Consider the following 24,784-nt stretch of genomic DNA (forward strand, 5'->3'; position numbering starts at 1 on the left):
TTTTACTATGTGGAAATCTTAACATCTGGTTTTCAAGGCACAGCAATCTGTGCTTGAAACCTAGAATTGCAGTAACAGAACGTAAAATCCAAATTATGAACAGAGAAAGCTTTGTCACAAGTTGATCCAGAAATGAAACAAATCTGATTAAATTTGTCTTATTAGAATAGGGAAAAAAACCAAAACACCTATATTAACATTTGAAATCATTTTAACTGTAAAAGTGCAATTATAAATTGTCAATATATAAGTCCCTACTTACCACAGAATCTGGGTACAGGCGCTTGAAACTCTCAAGGACCTCAGCTTTCTTCTGCTGCCGGTGCCCTTCACGGTGATCAATCCCTGCATTCTGTAACTCACCAGCCACCTTATTCAGTTTTTCACTGACTTCACCAATACGTAGCTTAGCACTCTCTATTTCATTAGTCAGTTCTTCTTCACGTTGTTTCTGTTCAGTCAGCGAAGCCCTAGTTTTGAAAATAGTTACACTTAGATGGCTAGTCTCATATGGTTGGCACTGATGGAGAGTCTAAAGCGCAAAAATTGTCTGCTGATTCTCTTCCTACTCCAGAATTGGCAAACAGAGAGGGATGTCCAAAAATCCCTGCAAATCAGCACACAAACATTGCTTGTTGGATAATCAGGCATGGAAGAGACACACAACTTTAAGAAGCAGAAAGAAGTTTCCCTGCCTTCCCTTGTCCAACAACAGTTGGATAGTGAGTGGCAAATTGATGCACTGAAAACTGTAACGTATTCTTCACAAGCATATTTCCAACTTAAGGGACGAAGCCTTCTTTGCAATATACATTTATATGAGAACTTTAGAGTACTGTTTAGCTGCTCCATGCAGATTTAGGGGTAATCTCTCCTCATCTACATGAAAGTCAGGGTTTAATGAGCCTAATGCACAATTGCCTGTGCTGGGACGAGGGAGCAGTACCACAGGACATGCGCGATGTCAATATCATCACCCTCTATAAGAACAAGGGTGACCGCGGTGACAGCAACAACTACCGTGGAATCTCCCTGCTCAGCATAATGGGGAAAGTCTTCTCTTGAGTCGCTTGAAACAGGCTCCAGAAGCTGGCTGAGCATGTCTACCCTGAGGCACAGTGTAGCTTTCGAGCAGAGAGATCCACCATTGACATGCTGTTCTCCCTTCGCCAGCTACAGGAGAAATGCCGCGAACAACAGATGCCCCTCTACGTTGCTTTCATTGATCTCACCAAAGCCTTTGACCTAGTCAGCAGACGTGGTCTCTTCAGACTACTAGAAAAGATCAGATGTCCACCAAAGCTACTAAGTATCATCACTTCATTCCAGGACAATATGAAAGGCACAATTCAGCATAGAGGCGCCTCATCAGACCCCTTTCCTGTCCTCAGTGGCATGAAACAGGGCTGTGTTCTCGCACCTACACTGTTTGGGATCTTCTTCTCCCTGCTGCTCTCACATGCATTCAAGTCTTCAGAAGAAGGAATTTTCCTCCACACAAGATCAGGTGGCAGGTTCTTCAACCTTGCCCGTCTAAGAGTGAAGACCAAAGTACGGAAAGTTCTCATCAGGGAACTCCTCTTTGCTGACGATGCTGCATTAACATCTCACACTGAAGAGTGTCTGCAGAGACTCATTGACAGGATTGCGGCTGCCTGCAACGAATTTGGCCTAACCGTCAGCCTCAAGAAAAAGAACAACATGGGACAGGACGTCAGAAATGCTCCATCCATCAATATCGGCGACCACACTCTGGAAGTGGTTCAAGAGTTCATCTACCTAGGCTCAACTATCACGTAACCTGTCTCTCGATGCAGAAATCAACAAGCGCATGGGAAAGGTTTCCACTGCTATGTCCAGACTGGCCAAGAGAGTGTGGGAAAATGGCGCACTGACACGGAACACAAAAGTCCGAGTGTATCAAGCCTGTGTCCTCAGTATCTTGTTCTACAGCAGCGAGGCCTGGACAACGTATGTGAGCCAAGAATGACTTCTCAATTCATTCCATCTTCGCTGCCTTCAGAGAATCCTTGGCATCAGGTGGCAGGACCGTATCTCCAACACAGAAGTCCTTGAGGCGGCCAACATCCCCAACATATACACCCTACTGAGCCAGCGGCGCTTGAGATGGCTTGGCCATGTGAGCCGCATGGAAGATGGCAGGATCCCCAAGGACACATCGTACAGCGAGCTCGTACTGGTATCAGACCCACCGGCTGACCATGTCTCCACTTTAAAGACGTCTGCAAACGCGACATGAAGTCCTGTGACATTGATCACAAGTCGTGGGAGTCAGTTGCCAGTGATCGCCAGAGCTGGCAGGCAGCCATAAAGGCGGGGCTAAAGTGTGGCGAGTTGAAGAGACTTAGCAGTTGGCAGGAAAAAAGACAGAAGCGCAAGGGGAGAGCCAATTGTGTAACAGCCCTGACAACCAATTTTATCTGCAGCACCTGTGGAAAAGCCTGTCACTCTAGAATTGGCCTTTATATCCACTCCAGGCGCTGTTTCACAAACCACTGACCACCTCCAAGCGCTTACCCATTGTCTCTCAAGACAAGGAGGCCAAAGAAGAAGAAAAATGCACAATTGGTGTGGAGGGCCCAAATGCCTGAACTGCTTCCTGGTTGTATTCTCGAATGGAGTATGCTTCATGCTCTCTAAGACCTCAGTGGAAAGCCAGTACCTAATTCACAACATCCCTGAGTATGCAATAGTGATCATACTGCTTCACTGAAAACAGCAGCATTGGTAGTGGACTGGGAAGCAAGTCTTCAGTCCAATTACTTAAATGGGAAATTATGTTATTCAGAGGGGTGTAAAGAGGTAGAAAACATTACATTTTAAAACGAGGCACAAATATTTAGTGAATAGTTCTGCAAGGGCAGAACCAATTGAAAGTAAGTAGTCAAGCTTCATGAAGCCTTGTTCTTTATTTGCACCTTTAATTTGACATGTACTTCTTTTCTGCATTCAGTAAATCCCACTGATTCAATTTGGCACCAAAGTCAACACATGATTTTTTCCCCTCATTTTGGTTATGAGATTCATTTGGACGTATCATTTAAGCTATTACCACTTGCTGTCTTGCTTTTGTTGACGGTTTACTCCTTTTAATTCAAATTATCTAATGATTCAGGTGCTTCTTGGCACCAAATTCCCAACTTGCCTTCTTAATTATGTTGTTTAATTCAAATGATTGGATACCAATATTTTGTACTGAAAAAGATGACATTGAGATATCAGGAGTATGCTATAATTTATGCAACAGAAATCAATCAGTCCTAGAATTTCCATGTGACATAAATCTTTGAACTAACTTGATAAAAGATCTACTGCTCAAGGAAAATAAGTTATATTTCTTATGGCTGAAGACTTACTTGCAAGTATTAATATATTCTTCCAACTTTTCTATTCTTTTCATATAATCTTCTATTTCCAGTTCTGTGTGCTTAATTCGAATCTGAAAATAAAAAGTGACTATACATTAATATTTTCATCATTTGATATTGAATTTATTTTGATGAAAATGGATAAGTAAAGTGAAAGTAATCCTGGGAAGTAAATGTAGCTTCAGAGACCAGTTCTCAACTTTATCACTGTTTTCAATTCTACTTTTCAGTCTCCAGATCAAAATCTTAATTTCTGTCCAGCACTAATCTCTAACAGAGCTGCCATCATTATATATAAACGCTAAAATAGTATTTTCCACTGTACACAGCAACTGTGCAGTGATCTTGTGTGTTATGGAGATTGAACTTGCATTTTCTGAAATCTGTAAATTAGTGGCCTTGATTATTCTTGTACTGACAAATGACTGAATTATTAAGAAAGATCTTGCAGTTTTATAGCGTAGCTCATGATTTCAGGACACTTCAAAGCATTTTACAGCTTATGAAATACTTTTGAAGTGTCACTGTTGTAATGTAGGGTATATGACAACCAATTTGCACACAGCAAGGTTCCACAAACAACAATGAAATAAATGTTCAGACTATCTATTTTAAGTGTTGATTGTGGGATGAATGTTGCTCAGAACACTGGGACAGCTCCCCGATCTATGAATAGTGCCATGAGTCATTTCAATACCCAGCTGAAACGATGGGGCCTAGGTTTAACATTTCAAATGAAAGACTGCACCTCTGACAGTACAGCACTCCTTCAATACTGCACTGAAGTGCCAGCCTAGACTTACTTGCTCAAGTCTTGGAATGGGACTTGAACCCATGATCTTCTGACTCAAGAATAATACCACTGAGCCAAGGCTGACACATTAACAGAAAACCATGTAGTTTTAGAGGACAGGAGGCCATTTAGTCCATAGTGCCTGTGCCAGCTATTTGCTAAAGCAATACCCAACTCTCTCGCCATTGCTGTGTATTTTTCTTTGCTTCAAGCATTTATCCAATTTTCCCTTAAAAGATGCAATAGGCTCTGCCTCAACTACTCTCTATGACAAAGTATTCCATGCTGCAACAATCAATGTAAATACATTTCTGCTAACCTCTCTCCTCATTCTGTTACTGATAATTTTAAACTTATGGCATTGCACATGGGAATTAAGACCAGGAGTAATCTTCAGGTATCTTTGTCAACTCTTGTTAGAGGAATTCCTAGAGGTTTAATCACACGACATCTGATCACGTGTTATCAGATCACATTACGTCTGCAAATGTTATTGCATTTACCTTATTGAGGTCAGGTCCCTTGCAGTTTAGTATCTTTGCTCTTGCTTTTGTGCCAGCAGCTGCTTTGCAAGAATTTCCAAAAATCAAGAGACATGTGCGGATAAAGATGGCTGCGATTCATAGGGGGGAAGCAGAGATGGGAGGAACTTTGATTCCACTAATAACTAATAATAATTCACTGAAATTGCATTGATAGCTAATAGTAATACTGGTGACACCCAGATTTCCCTCAGCCAACAATAAGACAGTAACTCACTGATAGTCTATATTTAAGTGGTAATAATAGGTATAACACCCCAATATCCTACCTGTAACTAGAAGTAATTGTATAACCCACTGATTGTCATCCTGAAACCAAAGCCAGAACCCCACCCACCCCCCACCCCCAGCACAATGTCCAGTAAGGCTCCCCTGTCAATGCTACTTTTAATAAACCCCATCTCTCTTGTATTTGCTTGGACTTGAGTTCTGTGTGAAGGTGAAAATTCTGAACTGGGAGCCCAAGTTAGAGTTGATCATATGTCAACACAGGCTGGTACAGAATGATCTGAATCAAACCGAGAAATCACACAAAAAGCTGTGGACGTGACATTTGGGCACTTCTCACAGGGCACATTGTCCTATACTCAGCTCAGCACCAACAGGTCTAAACTACTCCTTGGGCTCAGTCTCAATAAAGGAGAATTTTAATAGAATGGTACAAATGACACCACTGGAGGCCATTTGGCCCCTAGTGCCCTAACCGCTGCTGGCACTCTCTCCTGTAACCCCATTCCTCCCAGACCGTTTTAATTTCCTCCTTTTTTAACATTTCTCCTATTCCCTTTTAAATGACAGTCTTGTTTGTCTCAATATGGTGCAGTATCCTATGGTCTGATTGCCCTGAGTTCTTTCCTTCTTCCTTGGTTCTCCCTCCCTATTTACCCACAATAAAGTCCCCAGGTTTCACTCACCCCTTTACTGGTTGCTCCTCTCTCGGTGTCATGTCTAATCACCACGTTGATGCTGTTCTCAGCTCTGAGAAAATATTGATCCCCACACCCAATTCATTCCTCAGTTTCCCTCTCTGCCTCCTGCATACGCTCCAACCTCCCTCAGCCTCCAATCTCTTCTCTTTCCCCAAGCCCCCAATTTTGCAGTCTCCCTCTCTCTGAGCTTGCCCCTGACTTCGGAGGTTCGCATTCCCCCGACCCCGACCCCACTGCTTCCTGACTCGTGAGTTTGCCTCGATACTCAGGGCTATCCCGATTCCTAAATTGCCCGGAATCCCACCTCCCGATTGTTCCTGAAACACCAGCCAATTCCAGCTCCCTTGGCAGTGATGTCACTGGGCCAGAGGAGGAAAATTTAAACTGAGATCGCCCGGGCTGCAAGTAGCAATACTTGGGAGATATGTACTCCGTTCTGGGAGGTTTGGCAGTCCTATCTTCAAGTGAAGTCAGAGATTAATTGAACAAGGACACAGAAATGTATTTTAATGCCCATTTTAAACTCAAACTTTCTGTCTTTTGTTCTATACAATACCTTGACTTGACATTACTTACAGCAACATTAATGTCAGTTTGGAAGCAGACAAATTGAGTTGGACGGTGCATAACAGTTTCCCTGCAGTATAAACTGAGGAGCTGGCTACATCCCCACCAATGGCAGGAAGGTGTAATTAGAACACAAGTTTGCATATGCACCTTCCATTACAAATCTGGACGTAGGAATTTATAATGAAAAGAGGTGACAGTCACAGGTGGAAAGCAGCATCTGACTCGGGCTGCAGACAGTTTTCAGGTTGCAGAAAGGATCCAGACCAGGATTCAGATCAACAACAAGTTTTGAATTGGCAGATAAAAATTTTCAAGTATTTTGCACAATTTATGGGGTAAAGGTAATATAGCAAAATCAAGAGACCAGAGTCAGTCTTTCATAGAGCTTTTCCATTATTAATGTGGACATAGGAATTTATAGTCGGGGAAAAGTCACAAAAGTACTACAAAAAATCACAACAGAAGGTATGGTTCTGAGTAAGTCTGAGCAGATGTAATTTTTAAAAATAAGTAGTAAGTTAGGAAACAGAAGTGAAACACAATTCAAAATTTAAAAAATGACTTCCAGGTTTAGTCATTTAATAGAAGTTTTTGACAAATTTGCACTAATCCTATTAATCAGCACCTGAACTGTTCTTTGTTTAGTAATTAGTTTGGAGCATTGATTACTTTCTGCATTTAAGTGGCAAAACTAGGTGATGTATCTTTTATGTGCAAATTTTAGCTGATTACTTCCAAATCTTTATAGTTTCTTTGATCCAGTTCCAGCTTGTCCCGATCAGCCTTTTGTTCCCGTCGCAGCTTCTCCAGCATCTGGGCCACTGCGGACACTTGTTTCCTCACCAATTCCTTCAGTTCTTTATATTGCTGAATCTGTAAAACCAGATAAAAATCAAGTTTAATAAGTAAATAAAACAATACTGGTGCATTTTGGAAGATAAAATTCAAGAGTGAACTATACAGTAAATGGAAAAGTCCTGGGGAAAACTGATGTACAGAGAGATTTGGGTGTTCAGGTCCATTGTTCCCTGAAGGTGGCAACGCAGGTCAATAGAGTGGTCAAGAAGGCATACGGCATGCTTTCCTTCATCGGACAGGGTATTGAGTACAAGAGTTGGCAGGTCATGTTACAGTTGTATAGGACTTTGGTTCGGCCACATTTGGAATACTGCGTGCAGTTCTGGTCGCCACATTACCAAAAGGATGTGGATGCTTTGGAGAGGGTGCAGAGGAGGTTCACCAGGATGTTGCCTGGTATGGAGGGCGCTAGCTATGAAGAGAGGTTGAGTAGATTAGGATTATTTTCATTAGAAAGACGGAGGTGATTGAGGTGTACAAAATCATGAGAGGTATAGACAGGGTGGATAGCAAGAAGCTTTTTCCCAGAGTGGGGGATTCAATTACAAGGGGTCACGAGTTCAAAGTGAAAGGGGAAAAGTTTAGGGGGGGGTATGCGTGGAAAGTTCTTTACGCAGAGGGTGGTGGGTGCATGGAACGCATTACCAGCGGAGGTGGTAGACGCGGGCATGATAGCGTCTTTTAAGATGTATCTAGACAGATACATGAATGGGCAGGAAGTAAAGAGATACAGACCCTTAGAAAATGGGCGACAGGTTTAGATAGAGGATTTGGATCGGCGTAGGCTTGGAGGGCCGAAGGGCCTGTTCCTGTGCTGTAATTTTCTTTGTTCTTTGTTCTAATAATTATGGCAATAGATTATCAAAAATTACTGAGTGTTTTCTACCACTCAATACTATCAGTTCAAGGGTTCTGAAAAGTATTTGTTTCAATATGTTTACAAGATTCTTTAACATCAGATAAAACCATGCTACATGCCAAGAAAATATAAGTAAATCACAAAAACTGACTGCCATGACTCAGTTCACTGATCTGATAGTAGGCATTTTCTAATTATGCACCCTTTATCAAAAAGTATATGTACTTATCAAGAAGAATTGGGCTGGATTTTAAGTTTGTGACATGCTAGGAGTGGCGGGGTCAGGGGAGGTGGGGCTGGCGGGTAGCGCACAAACACCCCAGAAGCCAGTGCAGCGTGCCTGTCAGTGGCTTTTTAACTCAACCACTGCACTACAAAATGATTTCCTGGTTTCCTGACCAATTAGCGCCAGTGGGCATGATGACAACTTGCATGACACAATATCAACTCCAGCATTTAAAGGGAAACTCTAAACATGCAAAATTTGAAGGAGTTCAGAGTTGGGAGCTAAAGAACAGAGAGTTCCATAATGGAGTCTACTTGATTCAGTAGGGCCTGTCTGGATGTGCTGCCTGGCGCAGCAGTATGTCATGTTGTGAGGAGGACAAAAAGCGTCTGCAAAGAGATAGAGATAGGTTAAATAAATGGACAAAAATTTGGCAGATGGCGTATATAATGTGGTAAAATGTGAGGTTGTCCACTTTGGTGGGAAAAATAGAAAAGCAGAATATTATTTAAATGGAAAGACACTGCAGAATGCAGCAGTACAGGGGGACCTTTGTGTCCTTGTATATGAATCACAAAAAGTTAGCATGCAGGTATAGCAAGTAATTAGGAATGCCAATGGAATGTTGGCATTTACTGCAAGAGGGAATAAAGTATAAAAGTAGGGAAGTCTTGCTACAACTGTACAGGGCATTGGTGAGACCGCATCCAGAGTACTGTGTACAGTTTTTGTCTCCTTACTTAAGGAGGGATATACTTACATTGGAAGCAGTTCAGAGAAGGTTCAGTTGGCTGATTCCTGAGATGATGATGTTGTCTTATGAAGAAAGGTTGAGCAGATTGGGCCTGTACTCATCAGAGTTTAGAAAAATGAGAGGTGATCTTATTGAAACATATAAGATGCTGAGGGGGCTTGACAGGGTAAATGCTGAGAAGATGTTTTTCCTCATGGGGGTATCCAGAACTAGGGACACAGTTTAAAATAAGCTGTCCCCATTTAAGACAGAGATGAGGAGGAACTTCTTCCTTCAGAGGGTTGTTAATCTTTGGAATTCTCTTCCCCAGAGAGCAGTGGAGGCTAGGTCATTGAATATAATCAAGGCTGAGTTAGACAGATTTTTGATCTACAAGGGAGTCTAGCGTTATTGGGGGAGGGATGGGTGGAGCTGGAAAGTGGAGATAAGGCCACGATCAGATCAGCCATGATCTTATTGAATGGTGGAGCAGGCTCGAGGGGCCAACTGGCTTATTCCTGACCCTTTTTCATATGTTCTTATATCCCATACTGTTCCCTAGCAATGGGAGAAAGAAGTTAGCTGGGGACCCCAAGAAGGTATGGTTGGAGGTGGCACAAGGTCAACAGTAGTAACGTGGTGCTATGATTAGCATATAATTCAATGGCCTGAGCCAGGCAGGAAAGGGTAGAGCAATGATACATTCTATTATATCCTGACATGCATGTCACCCCAACCCCCTCACTCTGCCTTCTCAAGCCCATTGCAGCACATCAGTCATCGCACCAATTTACCTTGCAGGTACACTCATCCCTCTGTCTTTCCAACCATAACTGATGCTCACCCTCATCCTTTTGTAGTGTCATGCCTCTCCTCAGTCATCATCAACAAACACACTCCATCCATCCATCCGTTCAACATGTCATAACTCTCTCGCACAGGTCTCTTCCTTTTGTCCTTACAGAAAAGAGTATAGAACCTAAGGGACAGTCAGAGAACTGGAGCTGGCCCTCCAGCTATCTTACAGCTAACAAGTGCAGGGGTGGTGGTGCTGGAAATCAACGGAGCCTCAGTGTGCCTGGTGATCGGATGTTCGGAGATAGGTGACTTCAGGTCAACAGCAAGTGAAATACGATCATGTGCATAATACTTTTACCTCGACAGTATTCATTCATGTCTATCTCCCACAGGGCTTTAATACGTTAAGAGGTGGTCCCGCTGACCAATGACAACGAAGACTCCTCAGAGGACACTCACTCTGAGGGTGCACTGTCACAGAATTCATGCATACCATGCACTGGCTCAGATACTCAGTTCAATGGGATCAGTGAGGCAAATATTTAGTTTTCACCTGCTGACCCACACATCACAAGTGAGCAAGAGCAGATGGTGGAGAAAGGGACAGCACTGAGTCCATGTCAGAATGCTCAGGAGGCTCCAAGCTCTGCTCAGCTGGATGCAGATGCTGTACCCTAATAGTCATCCATGAACAGGATACTTCTGAAAAAGCAGCAAACAATTTGCAATGAACTGGTGGGTGTTCCAGCTTGCAGAGAGATTGGAACAGACTGCCTCAAGTATGAGTGGCATAATGTCGGAGGCCTGTGCAATGGTGTCTTCGTCCATGGAAAGAGTCGCCACCTGCAAGGACCATCAAATGTGGCAATCCCACAAGTGCATGCAAGCCTTCCCTAATGGGAAAAATTGGATCAATGATATCCTGACCTGAAACGTTAACTCTGGTTCTCTCTCCACAGATGCTGCCAGACCTGCTGAGTATTTCCAGCATTTCTTGTTTTTATATCAATGATATCCCAGCCTTGGCCGTTCATCACCCCACTGATGTGAGGCAACCTGTTCTCTCCAGCCCATTGCTAGCAGAACAGTGTAGTTCAGCCATGAGAGGGATGACGTAAAAGGGGGCATAGAAATGGGGACTTGGCTCAAAGTGCTTCCACTTCTCACCGGTTGGCTCTTCCCCACCCCAATCGGTAACCCAAATGTTGTCTCATGTCCCAGTGGCTGAGAGCTGCAGGTGGAGCAGTTTTTGGCAGGGATCTTATGGGCTCCAAAAACCAAATACATCTCAGCAGTCAAAGCAGGAATCTGAGCAGCCTGCCTGTCCCTCTGCAGAAGCCACAAGGGTTGCAAAATGTAGAAGTACTAGGAAGAGTAAAGATTTGTAGTTGCACAAAGGTATCCACAAAGTTGTGTTACACATTGTTAAAATGTTACATTTCTGTTTTGTGCAAGCCTCATAAATATTCTTTTGCATCGCTTTCCCATCTTACCTATTCTTGGTTGCTGACTGGAAAGTGACCTTTTTGGTGTACGATGATGAATGGAAAATTGACATAAGAATATGAAAGGGAGGCTTGGTTGTCTACAGGACTGCTTTGGGTTAGTGATATTGGTGGGGTGGGGGCTTCTGCATTTGATTGTTAGATGGGTGCAATGGTGGAATCTAAGTGAATATCGCAATAATGAGGGCAGCCTGTGTGCGGTGCTGGTGATGCACTTTCGGCATTGTATTCCGCTTCTTCATTTTCTCTCGTCATCTTCCTCCTCCTTCTCAGAATCGTCTGAACATGTTCTGTGCTCTGCATCTTGTTTCTCCTGTAGGTCCAAACTTCACTGCTCTGCAATGTTGTGCAGAGTGCAGCACACCACAACCATTCTGGCTGGTGCATACTGATGGACGCACCAGATCTGTCCAGGCATCTGAAGTGGATCTTCAGCATGCCAATGGTTTTTTCCATGACACACCTGGTGGTCATATGGTATTCATAGTATCACTCCTGGGCCTCATTCCTCAGTTTTCTGAGAAGCAGCATCTGTCACATTTTAAGCGCATATCCCCTATCTCCAAGCAACCAGCCGATAATTCTGCTTCAAGGTGTGAAGCGATCAGGGAGAATGGACTGCTGGAAGATAAAAGCACCATGGCAGCTGCCCAGGAATCTTGCGCACACCTGCGTAAAGATCTTCTTGTGGTTGCACACCAGCTGCACATTAATGGAATGGAGGCCGATAGAGTTGATGAACATCCCTGGGTGACCTATGAGTGCCTTAATTGCCACGTGTGCAGTTAATGACAGCCTGCACCTGTGGGAAGCCAGTCAGAGCTGCAAACCCGAGTGCCCACTCATTTTGACTCATGTCACTGCGAGTGAAGTTCACATATTTGCTGGTCCTGGCAAAGAAGCAATCAGTCTTATGCAGCTGTGCTGCTGCTGACTGTGAGATCCTGAAAATGTCACTGGATGAGCCATGGAGCTCCCTGGATCCAGAGGCAAAACAATTGAGGGCAGTGGTGACTTAGACAGCCACTGGTAAAGCATAGTCACCAGCTCTAGTTGGCAGAAGGTCTTGTTCCAGCAGGCTGCAAATGTCTGCCACCACCTGACACGCCATTCTGAGCTTCATCAGATACCAACGTTCTGACATATCCAGGAAACTTATCCTCTGCCTATAAACCTTGCATGCTAGGTATGGACTCCTGCAAGCTGCACCTCTCTGCTGATCCCCTCTCTCCTGTGGAGCTTCAGGTCTCTGAGCAGCAGGCTGTTGCTGGTGTAGATCCTGCTGCTGCTGGTGCAGGTATTGCTGCTCCTGATGGCCATCTTGGTTCTCATGAGAGATCCAAAGACAACGCAGTGCCAACCATGCTGATCTGATAGGTCAGACCACCGAACCTCTAAAGTGTAGAGGACACCTCCAAAATGTGCAAAGCAACCTATCAGTACAAGTACAGTAAACATACCCTTTCATGCAAGCAAGTGTGATTACTCAGTACTATTGGTTTATTTCCGTCATGGATTTAGCCCCTTCAATTGCTGCTGTATTCTCGTCTTGCTTTCACTGCTAAGTTCCAAGAAGTCTATGAAACTCGTGGAGCCAAAGGTAAACTGAAAAACCTACAATACTATCACTCTAATTGAGCAAATAACAAATTGAAATTAACAATCCACCTCTCCCGAGGGAGTAGCATGCATCCAGTCCAACGTGCTGGAGTGAAATGCAGAAGCTGGCTTCCAGACGCACTTGCATTTTTCCTGGATTTCAGCCCCACACACTCACCCTCATTAAAATTCCCCCCACATTTTCTTGTAACAAATCTCAAATCCTGTAACCATCAGAAGCATAGAGGCTTGGCAAATTTACATGCTACCCATCAAAGGGTTCAGCTAACATCATGAATCCGAAGATGTAATGCATCTCTGTCTTTCATCTCCTGTAATTCCACCTTTCCTTCCCTCTCTTCATTTCACTTTCTGTACCTGATTTGACATTGAATTAAATATTCTAATTTATACTTCCTGCGCTGCTCAGGAATTGTTCAAACTGATTTAAGGAGATACACACAGATCCAGATCTCTTGTGGAGGCCGCTCACCAAAATAACTTTTTACTCACAGCAAATTTCAGTGCAAAGCACCACGATAGTCTGCAGGCAATGTAAGTGTAATAAATGGCGAGCACCCCTTGTTCACCCCGATCGCAAATTCCAGCCCAATGCTTTAGGAAATGAATTCCATGCAAAATGGTACTCCTGACTGCTGTTGGATTGGCTTGCTTTGTAATCTAACAGATTGGAATGACAGTAATGGCATACCTACCTCAGAAATCTACAGAAGGCGGTTACTAGGCCCATTGTGTCTGCACCAGCCGACATGTCGTCATCCAGCCTTATCCTACTTTCCAGCTCTTGTTCCATAGCCTTGTATATATCTAAGTACTTTTTAAATGTTGTGAGGGTTTCTGCCCCTACCACCCTTTCAGGCAGTGAGTTCCAGAACCCTATCACTCTCTGGGTGAAAAAAATACCCTTCGAATCCCCTCTAAACCTCCTACCCTGAATCTATGCCTCTGGTTATGGAACCCTCAACCAAGAGGAATAGAGGCTTCCCATCCACTCTATCTACACCCCTCATAATTTTATTCACTTCAATTAGGTCTCTCCTCAGCCTCCTCTGCTCCAAAGAAAACAACCCTAGTTTATCCAATCGTGTTCATAACTAAAATTCTCCAGCCCAGACAACATCCTCGCAAATCTCCTCTGTTCCCTCTCTAGTGCATTCACATCTTTCCTATAGTGCGGTGGATAGATCTGCACAAAGTACTCCAGCTGTGGCCTAAACAGCGTTTTATATAGGTGGGGTGTCTTCTCTTGGTGCACTTTTGCTGATGGCTGTAAAGGCAGGTTCTGCCACAATTGCCACACACGAAGCTGCCAAGTGACGCTGTAAACTTGTTTTTTTTACGTTAGCACCTGTTACCAAGCTGCTGTAGTAAGTAGTCATTGTGATAGTGCACACCAATCCACAGTTTGTGTCGCCATTTCCCTCTTTCACCAGCGCATGACTCCCAGGTAGTCGACATTTAGGGCCTTCATGTCACACTTGCAAGCATCCGTGAAGCGGAACTTTGGGCACCCTACTGGTCGTCTGGGCTCGGCTACCTCACCATAAAGTCCTTGGGATCGCAACCGTTTTCCATCCGGCGGATGTGTCTGATCCACCAAAGGTACCTCTGTTTGATTAGTAGCAACACACTTGGGAGCTCTGCCTTTGAGAGTACTGCTGCATTTGTGATTTTATCCTGCCAGGCTATCCCCATAATGAGCCTTAGACAGCGATGATAGAAATTATTAAGCTATTTTTTTCCTTGTAGCCATACAGCAAGGTGCTGAGAACACAGGCCTTATAAACCATCAGCTTGGTCCTAAGGGTCAGCTTGGTGTTATCCCATGCGCATTTCGTGAGTCGGCCAAAGGTGGTAACTGCTTTCCCGATGAGTGTATCGAGCTCTGCATCAAGGGACAGACTGACTGTCACCATGGACCCAAGGTAGCAGAATTTGCTAACCACTTCCAGTGGAGTGTTACTTAGAGTGATCAGGGCACAGATGCAATACCTTGTCCCATGACCACAGTTTTCTTGACACTTATAGTGCTCAAGTGCATATACAACTACTTTTTAAATGCGATGAGGGTTTCTGTCTCTATCACCCTTTCAGGCAGCGAGTTCCAGACCTCCACCACCCTCTGGGTGAAAACAATTCTCCTGAACTCCCCTCTAATCCTTCTACCAATTACTTAGCACTATGCCTCGTGGTTATTGACCTCTCTGCTAAGGAAATTAGGTTTTTCCTGTCCACTCTATCTAGGACCCTCATAATTTTATACACCTCAATTAAAACTCCCCTCAGCCTCCTCTGTTCCAAAGAAAACAATTCCAACCTATCCAATCTTTGCTCATAGCTAAAATTCTCCATTTCTGGCAACATCCTGTTAAATCTCCTCTGTACCCTCTCTAGTGCAATCATATCCTTCCTGTAATGTGATCAGAATTGTATGCAGTAATCTAGCTGTAATCTAAATGGATTAGCATAACCTCCCTGCTCTTATATTCTATGCCTCGACAAATAAAGGAAATTATTCCCTATGCCTTCTTAACCACCTAATCTCTCTCCTGCTACCTTCAGAGATCTGCAGACATACACTCCAAGATCCCTCTGTTCCTCTACGCTTCTCAGTATTGTACTATTTATATTGTATTCCATTGCCTTGTTTGTCCTCCCCAAATCTATTATCACACACTTCTCCAGACTGAATTCCATTTGCCACTTTTCAGTCCACTTGACCAGTCCATTGATATCTTCCTCCAGTCTATAGCTTTCTTCTTCACTACCAACCACACGACCAATTCTTGAATCATCTACAAACTTCTTATTCATGCCCCCTACATTTAAGTCTAAATCATTGATATATACCTCGAAAAGGAAGGGACCTAGTACTGAGCCCTGTAAAACCCCACTGGAAACAGCCTTCCGGTAACAAACACTCCCATAGACCATTAATCTTTGCTTCCTGCCACTGAGCCAATTTTGGATCCAAATTGCAACTTGCTCTTGGATCCCATGGGCTTTACTTTTCTGACCAGTCTGTCATAAGAACAAAAAACAGTACCGCACAGGAACAGGCCATTCGGCCTTCCAAGCCTGCGCTGATCTTGATGCCTGTCTAAACTAAAACATTCTGCACTTCCGGGGACCATATCCCTCTATTCCCACCCTATTCATGTATTTGTCAAGATGCCTCTTAAACGTCGCTATCGTACCTGCTTCCATCACCTCCCCCGCCAGCAGGTTCCAGGCACTCACCACCCTCTGTGTAAAGAACTTGCCTCGCACATCCCCTCTAAACTTTGCCCCTTGCACCTTAAACCTATGTCCCCTAGGAACTGACTCTTCCACCCTGGGAAAAAGCTTCTGACTATCCACTCTGTCCATGCCGCTCATAACTTTGTAAACCTCTATCACGTCGCCCTTCCACCTCCGTCGTTCCAGTGAAAACAATCCGAGTTTATCCAACCTTTCCTCATAGCTAATACCCTCCAGACCAGGCAATATCCTGGTACACCTCTTCTGTACCCTCTCCAAAGCTTCCACATCCTTCTGGTAGTGTGGCGACCAGAATTGCACGCAATATTCTAAGTGTGGCCTAACTAAGGTTCTGTACAGCTGCAGCATGACTTGCCAATTTTTATACTCTATGCCTCGACCGATGAAGGCAAGCATGCCGTATGCCTTCTTGACTACCTTATCCACCTGCGTTGCCACTTTCAGTGACCTGTGGACCTGTACGCCCAGATCTCTCTGCCTGTCAATACTCCTAAGGGTTCTGCCATTTACTGTATACTTCCCACCTGTATTAGATCTTCCAAAATGCTTTACCTCACATTTGTCCGGATTAAATTCCATCTGCCATTTCTCCGCCCAAGTCTCCAACCGATCTATATCCTGCTGTATCCTCTGACAATCCTCATCACTATCCGCAACTCCACCAACCTTTGTGTCATCCGCAAACTTACTAATCAGACCAGCTACATTTTCCTACAAATCATTTATATATAAGACAAACAGCAAAGTCCCAGCACTGATCCCTGCGGAACACCACTAGTCACAGCCCTCCATTCAGAAAAGCACCCTTCCACTGCTACCCTCTGTCTTCTATGATCAAGCCAGTTCTGTATCCATCTTGCCAGCTCACCTCTGATCCCGTGTGACTTCACCTTTTGTACCAGTCTGCCATGCGGGACTTTGTCAAAGGCTTTACTGAAGTCAATATAGACAACATCCACTGCCCTTCCTTCATCAATCATCTTCGTCACTTCCTCAAAAAACTCAATCAAGTTAGTGAGACATGACCTCCCCTTCACAAAACCATGCTGCCTCTCGCGAATAAGTTCATTTGTTTCCAAATGGGAGTAAATCCTGTCCCGAAGAATCCTCTCTAATAATTTCCCTACCACTGACGTAAGGCTCACCGGCCTATAATTTCCTGGATTATCCTTGCTACCCTTCTTAAACAAAGGAACAACATTGGATATTCTCCAGATCTCTGGGACCTCACCTGTAGCCAATGAGGATACAATGATTTCTGTCAAGGCCCCAGCAATTTCTTCCCTTGCCTCCCTCAGTATTCTGGGGTAGATCCCATCAGGCCCTGGGGACTTATCTACCTTAATGCTTCGCAAGACGCCCAAAATCTCCTCCTTTTTGATAACAACGTGACCCAGACTATCTACACTCCCTTCCCTAGACTCATCATCCACCAAGTCCTTCTCTTTGGTGAATACTGATGCAAAGTACTCATATAGTACCTCGCCCATTTCCTCTGGCTCCACGCATAGATTCCCTCCTCTGTCCTTGAGCAGGCCAACCCTTGTGGGACCTTGTCAAAAGCCTTGGTAAATTCCATGCAGACCACATCAAACGCGCTATCCTTATCAACCCTCTTTGTTACCTTCTCAAAACAGTCAATCAAGTTAGTCAGACACAACTTGTCCCTGTATGCCCTGTTACGACCAAGGTGGAGCAATGCACTGTTAATTCAGTCCCACTACTCCACAGGTCACAGCATATTCATAAAGTTTCCCACCTATCTGAAAATAGCCAAATCAAACATTCTATTTGTCCCCCAGAGTAAAGCACACCAACCAGGTTTCTTTAAACAACAAAATAACTAGTTATTAATAAACCAAGTTTTTAAATGATAATGAGATAAATCTATATATATATATATATATATATATATATATATATATATATATAAGATTTTATAACTTATTCTTCCTAACCCTCATGCACACATACATTCATCAAAAACCAACGGTTAACCAGTTTTAAAAGGATGTTTTGAATTACAACTGTTTCTGAGGAATAATAAAATGATTGGTTGTCATGGTCTGGTACGATATTTCTGGATCGGTGACGTGTCCCAGAGTCGAATAGTCAGATGCCACTCGAAGTCTCTCCAGATGAGATTGATGAACAGTCTGTGATGGGTAGACATTTAAGGCAATTCGTTTGCACCAGGCGTCACACAAGGTCTTCCATCAGGGGTGAGTAACACTTGTCAGTTCTCACACTCAATGCAAAAGCCCCCTTTTTAAAGAATGCAAGACATCTGCCAATTCATAACGTATTCAAACATAGAAGGCAGCTTGATGCAGAAATTCACAGCTTAATGCAAAGATTCTTCAGAAACCTGAGGCAACAGTAATCTGTCACACCCAAAATACAAGGCTTCCTCGCTCCAGGCAGACACAGCAACAAGGATTTAGCTTCCATACATTTGATTTGCAAATCCTTCAAAGTTCTTTTAACTTCATGAAGAAATTAGAATTTCACTTGATACAGGAATTATTTTCAAGAGAGAGTGAGTCTGGGCTGTCTTCCTGGCAAGTCTCTAGCAGCAACTGAACTCAACCCAAAAGTGAAACTAAATGCTTCAACAGTCAAGATATTAGACAGTCATAAATCTTCATGGTTGCTTGGAAACAGGTCTTGCAGTCTGCACACTTCAAACACCAAGTGTCAGCATTCAGTATTCAAAGAAAATCCCTTTTCCCAGCTTTCAAAAATACACAGAATTCCTAACTTGCAATTAAAAAAAACAAAACTCTTCTAACAGTTGCAACTCAAGTGTTCCCAGACCACTCTCTCAGTGCTCCAAGACTTTGGTACTCCTTTCCAGAGTAGTGACAGACCTTAAAACTTAATCCATTTACTGTCAGACCTAGACTGCACCCAAAGCGGATAAATCAGAGTCCCTGATAAGCCCATGTGGCACAACACCCCCGTTCTAACTCATTTTGACCAATGCTGTGGGAAATCTACTAGTGGGTATTTTAGGTAATGATGTGTGTGATCTATATAAACATGCATATATACATATTTTATACGTATACACACTTTATATAAGTAATATATAAATACATTTATGTAATATATATATATATATATATATATATATATAAATACAAACATATATATACACATACTAAGTTTCATATTGTGCACTGAAGGCAACTATTATGGATTGCCTCAGGACTAACAGTAATAGGTGAGTAATTTGCCCCACTTAGTTATCTGACAAAGGCAAGGATACAGATCTCTGAAGGCATGTTTTTTGAACCAAAAAGAAATATAAGTTAGGAGTGGCTGAAGACAGAGTCTTCATTCCCTTCTCTTCTAATGCACAGTAGTGCCACTCTGGTAGAAGTATGGTTAAACAGCAGGAAACTAGGCCATTTTGGAGACTTTAAAAAAAATTATTTGTTTATGGGATGTGGGCGTTGCTAGCTAGAGCAGCATTTATTACCCATCCCTAAATGCTCAAGAAGGTGGTGGTGAGCTACCATCTTGAACCACTGAAGTCCATGTGGTGTAGGTATACCCACAGTGCTGTTAGGAAGGGAGTTCCAGGTTTTTGACTTGGTGACAGTGAAGGAATGGCGATATAGTTCCAAGTCAGGAATATGTGTGGCTTGGAGGTAGTGGTGTTCCCATGCGCCTGCTGCCCTTGTCCTTCTAGGTAGTAGAGGTCACGGGTTTGGAAAGTACTGTCGAAGGCGGCTTGGCAAGTTGCTGCAGTGCATCTTGTAGATGGTACACACTGCAGCCACTGTGCACCAGTGGTGGAGGGAGTGCATGTTTAAGGTGGTGGATAGGGTGCCAATCAAATGGGCTGCTTTGTCCTGGATGATGTCAAGCTTCTTGAGTGTTGTTGGAACTGCATTCATCCAGGCAAGTGGAGAGTATTTCATCACACTCCTGACTTGTGCCTTGTACAGTCCACTTTCCCTTGCAAAGTTAGCAGCATCAAAGCCAGAAACCCCTATCATTAGGAGTTCCAATGTTCCAAACCTCTTATTTAGCAGTTGTAGGATTAGTGTGCCTGCTGAATATAACTCGTGGATCACACCGAGGCGTCAGGCTAGGATTGTGGCCTGGACTCCTAAAAAACAGGATTTAAGTGCCAGCCTTTTGCAAAGGGTGTCATTGGGGTATATCCATGTTAATTTCAGACAACGCTCCACCCCCTGGACACGACAGCAGTCACTGGATTTTCCAGCACATTGGGGAAGACAGGTGCCTAAGATGCATTCCTGATGGAGCAGCTCCAATCTCCACTTGACCCCAGAAAGTTCACCAGTGAGCAGGCGAGGTTCTCAGCAAGTGCAATCCCGACACAATTCCTGATACTGCAGGCCTGTTAGGGCCATTCTGTCTGATGGAAAAAGTTACAGTAATGGTACTGACAACATAAAATGAAAATAACAGAAAAAGTGAAAGGCAAATGACGCTTTTTTTTGTTTACCTGGCTCTCTTCCAGTTCCATGCTATGACCTCTGCTGCCAAGTTCTGCTTGTGCCTTTTCCTCAAACGCTTTCCACACATTATTCACATCTTCAAGCTCCGACTCTAGGACCTTGACCTCTTGCTGGTGGACGCTGTATTGCTTTTCACTGTTCTTCAGAGATTTCCTAGCTGTTTCGACCTTCTTCATGTGGTGCCTTGTGTTCTCCTTAGCTTTGATGTAGCTGGGTCGCTTTTCATTCAGATTAGAGTCATGAACTCTGGTAATGTGATAATAAAAGTCAATAAAATTAGCTAATTTAATAACTTCATGGCTAAAAACTGAATTTTACTTGGTGACTCACAGAAACCTGCAAAACATTTGCAGTCAAATTAGTATATTTAACCAATTCCTGCATCTCATCCACCCCTCCCATTCCATCCTTCCCATGCCATTCCGCTCATGCAATCCCATCTCTCTCATGCCATCTCATCCCTATGTCATTCCATCCTTACCATGACACCCCAGATGCCATTTCCATCTCATGCCATTTCATCCTTCCCATGATACCCCACCCAAGCCATTCCATCCTACGCATGCCACCAAAGATACCATCCCCACTCTCCCATGCCGTCCCCATCCCATTCCAGCATTCACATGCCACCCCTCCCATGCCATTTTCTCCCTCCCATGCAATTCCACCCTGATTGGGCCATCCCCATCCCACATTTACATATTAACCCTAGTCAAATTGGTATACTTAACCAATTCCATCATCTCATCCACCCCTCACATGCCATGGGGGAGGTGGTGGCATTGTGGTAATGTCACTGGACTAGTAACTCAGAGACCCAGGCTATAGGGACATGGGTTCGATTCCCACCATGGCAGATGGTGAAATTTGAATTCAATTAATCTGGGAATTAAAAAGCTAGTCTGCTGGCAACCATGAAACCATTGTTAATTGTTGTAAAAACCCATCTCGTTCACAAATGTCCTTTAGGGAATAAAATCTGCTGTCCTTACCTGGTCTGGCCCTACATGTGACTCCAGACCCACAGCAATGTGATTGACTTTTAAAATGCCCTCTGAAATGACCTAGCAAGCCACTCAGTTCAAGGGCAAATAGGGATGGGCAATAAATGCTGGCCTATCCAGCAACACCCACATCCCACAAACAAATTTAAAAAATGCCACCCCTCCCTCCCACGCCAACCTATTCCTCCCATGCCATTCAAACTTCCCATGCAATCCCGATCCCACATTTCCATATTGACCCTGCAGTCAATTTAGTATACTTAGCCATCATCTTATCCACAGCTCCCATGCCATCCCCATGTCATGCCATTCCATTGATATAATGCCACCCCTCTGATGCCATCCAATCTCTCCCACTCCACCCATGCCATTCCATCCTTCCCAGGCTAGCCCTCCCATGCCATTCCATCCTTCCCATGCCACAGTTCTGCTCTGTACCATCTACCACTTAGATAACGCAAAGCAGTTAGCTTGAAAATAAAGCATCTGCAATCACATTATTTTGTCCTGTAATGTGGATAATCTTTAAGTGATAATGTTGTAATAGTAAACTCCATCATAATAGTCTGGCATTCAGATTTTTGAATTTTTCCACAAAGTTTATCACCAAATCAACTGATTGCAACCTTCCAGAGAGCGCACCCCCCCCCCCCCCCACCCCAGTTGTTCCAAGTGTTCCTTCCAAGGGTCACTGTAGACCAGCACATCAAGATAAACTACACAGTTAGGAACACTGGCTACCACTTGGTTCATTAGTCTCTGAAAAGTGGCTGGGGCATACTCCAGCCCATATGGCATCACTCAGCATCGGAAAAGACCGTCCGATGTGACAAAGGCCAATATTTCTTTAGCTTGGGGTGTTAAAGGAACTTGCCAGTATCGCTTTAACAAATCTATATTTGTAAGAAATGTGGCATTGCCCACTCTGTCAATACAGTCTTCCAAGCGAGATATTGGGTAGGAGTCTGCCTTTGTTACAGCATTACCTTTTCTGTAGTCTATACAGTGTCTAGATGAACCGTTTCTCTGAACTTAAGTGATAAGGATGCTGTTTTATAGGAAATGATTCTCCTGTATCTACATCACGTGTGGCTAAGGTTGTACATCCTGGCTTATCCCTATGGACTCTTTTAAATGCTGTGAGTAGCCTTGCTACATCTTCCTGTTGTTCTGCATCTAAATATGAAAGCATAGTGTCCAATCTCCCTAGCAATTCAGTATTAGCTAACCGGATAGGAGAAGGTTCAATTTGAGAATTGTCTAAGCCTCCTTCTGCCTCCCCTCACTATCCCTTTCATCCTTCACTGTTCCTACTGCCTGACATATCTGTGCTTGCTTATCCTCCTCCCGGCGATGATATTGTTTGAACATATTGATATCATACAACCAATTCTTTTTCCGGCAATCTGGGGTGTCAAATAATTTATCTTACCAATTCTCTTGACCACTTTGTACGGACTACTGAACGATGCTTTCAATGGTTCACCCTGTAAAGACAGTAATACTTACACTTCACCCCCTGGTTGAAAGGTTCAGGTCTTAGCATGCTTGTCTGCCCATTTTTTCATAGTTGTTTTGCAAGCTTTAAGGTGTTCCTGAGCCACTTTTCAAGCTCTTGTGAGCTGTTCCCGGAACACGGATACATAATCCGGCATAGTGGCGCAGTGGTTAGCACCGCAGCCTCACAGCTCCAGCGACCGGGTTCAGTTTTGGGTACTGCCTGTGTGGAGTTTGCAAGTTCTCCCTGTGACTGCGTGGGTTTCTGCCGGGTGCTCTGGTTTCCTCCCACAGCCAAAGACTTGCAGGTTAATAGGTAAATTGGCCATTGTAAATTGCCCCTAGTGTAGGTAGGTGGTAGGAGAATGGTGGGGATGTGGTGGGAATATGGGATTAATGTAGGATTAGTATAAATGGATGGTTGTTGGTGGGCCAAAGGGCCTGTTTCAGTGCTGTATCTTAAAATAAATAAAGAAGATTCGTCCCTCTATTCTAAAAACCTTTTAAAAATTATTTTTAGAGGACCTCTTATCTCATGTACGTAAACTAATTCAAAAGGACTAAATCTGGTAGATTCATCAAGTGAATCCTTAGTAGCAAACAAAACAAATTCTAGCCCTTTATCCCAAACATAGGGATATTCATGACAGCATGCCTGATCATCATTTTGAGGGCCTGTTGGTACCTTTCTAAAGCTCCTTGTGTCTGTGGGTGGTTTGCTGAAGACTTGAACTGTGTTATAACCAAATTACCAATAACTTTCTGAAAAATTTTAGACATAAAATTGGATTCTTGATCTGACTGAATCTCAATTGGTAATCCATATCTAGTGAAGAACTGGGTTAACTTCCCTACCACCTTGGCAGAAATTGTTCTCAAGGGAATGGCCTCTGGGAAACAAGTAGCCATAGCCTCTTTTGTTTTCGGTAAAGGGCCTACAAAGTCTACCAACACCCTACTAAATGGTTCCCCAAAAACTGGTATGGGAATTAGAGGTGCCGGTTTTATGGCAGGTGGTGGTTTTCCCACAATCTGGCATGTATGGCATGTTTTATGAAACTGCACCACGTCCTTGAAAAGACCTGGCCAGTAAAAATGTCGACTTATAAGTGAATTGGTCTTCCGGATCCCCATATGTCCCGTTATAGGAATTTCACATGCTATCATTAATAGTCCCGGCGATACTTTGGCAGTACCACTATCTGATGAACTACTGTCCATTCTTCGTCTGTGAGGAGGTCTCCACTTCCTCACCAGAATCCCATTTTTAATATAATAGCCTTCTGGAACTCCTTTTGCCTCAGCTTCTGTTAGAGCTGATTGTGCCACTTTATTTAACTCTGGATTAGTTTACTGAGCCGTGATCAGAGAAGACATATTAAACATTTCCTTTGTATTATCTAGGGACAGTTTTTCAAAGTCAAGTGGCCTTTACATGACCCTCTTTGAAAGCCCCAAAGTTTAACATTTCTCCAATCTTTCAAAAATTAATCCTCAAAAAATATATTTAACCAAACAGAGGCTCTTTCATAACACTATACCAATCCCACATTTCCATATTGACGCTGACCCTGCAGTCAAATTAGTATACCTAAACAATTCTATCATTCCCTCAACCCCTCCCTCTGATGCTATCCCCATGCCATCCCTCTCATGCCATCCCATCCTTCCCATGCCACCCCTTAGAGGTCATCCCCTCACTCC

The 24,784-nt window shown here is 43.6% G+C and overlaps 1 protein-coding gene across 5 annotated transcripts in view; it reads right to left on the reverse strand.

The window, feature by feature from the left end:
* Positions 1-24,784, reverse strand: part of LOC137379655 (structural maintenance of chromosomes protein 1B-like) — a 167,302-nt gene that overhangs the window by 100,235 nt on the left and 42,283 nt on the right. For all 5 annotated transcript variants that reach the window (XM_068050802.1, XM_068050805.1, XM_068050806.1 and 2 more), the window contains exons 6-9: positions 20,567-20,825; positions 6,956-7,096; positions 3,378-3,460; positions 263-470 (exon numbers count right to left, since the gene is read on the reverse strand). In XM_068050802.1, the coding sequence (XP_067906903.1) occupies positions 263-470; positions 3,378-3,460; positions 6,956-7,096; positions 20,567-20,825 (691 nt within the window). The remainder of the gene's footprint in view (positions 1-262; positions 471-3,377; positions 3,461-6,955; positions 7,097-20,566; positions 20,826-24,784) is intronic.

Source organism: Heterodontus francisci, chromosome 18 (genome assembly GCF_036365525.1).
Source record: "Heterodontus francisci isolate sHetFra1 chromosome 18, sHetFra1.hap1, whole genome shotgun sequence".
NCBI classification, from domain to species: Eukaryota; Metazoa; Chordata; class Chondrichthyes; order Heterodontiformes; family Heterodontidae; genus Heterodontus; species Heterodontus francisci.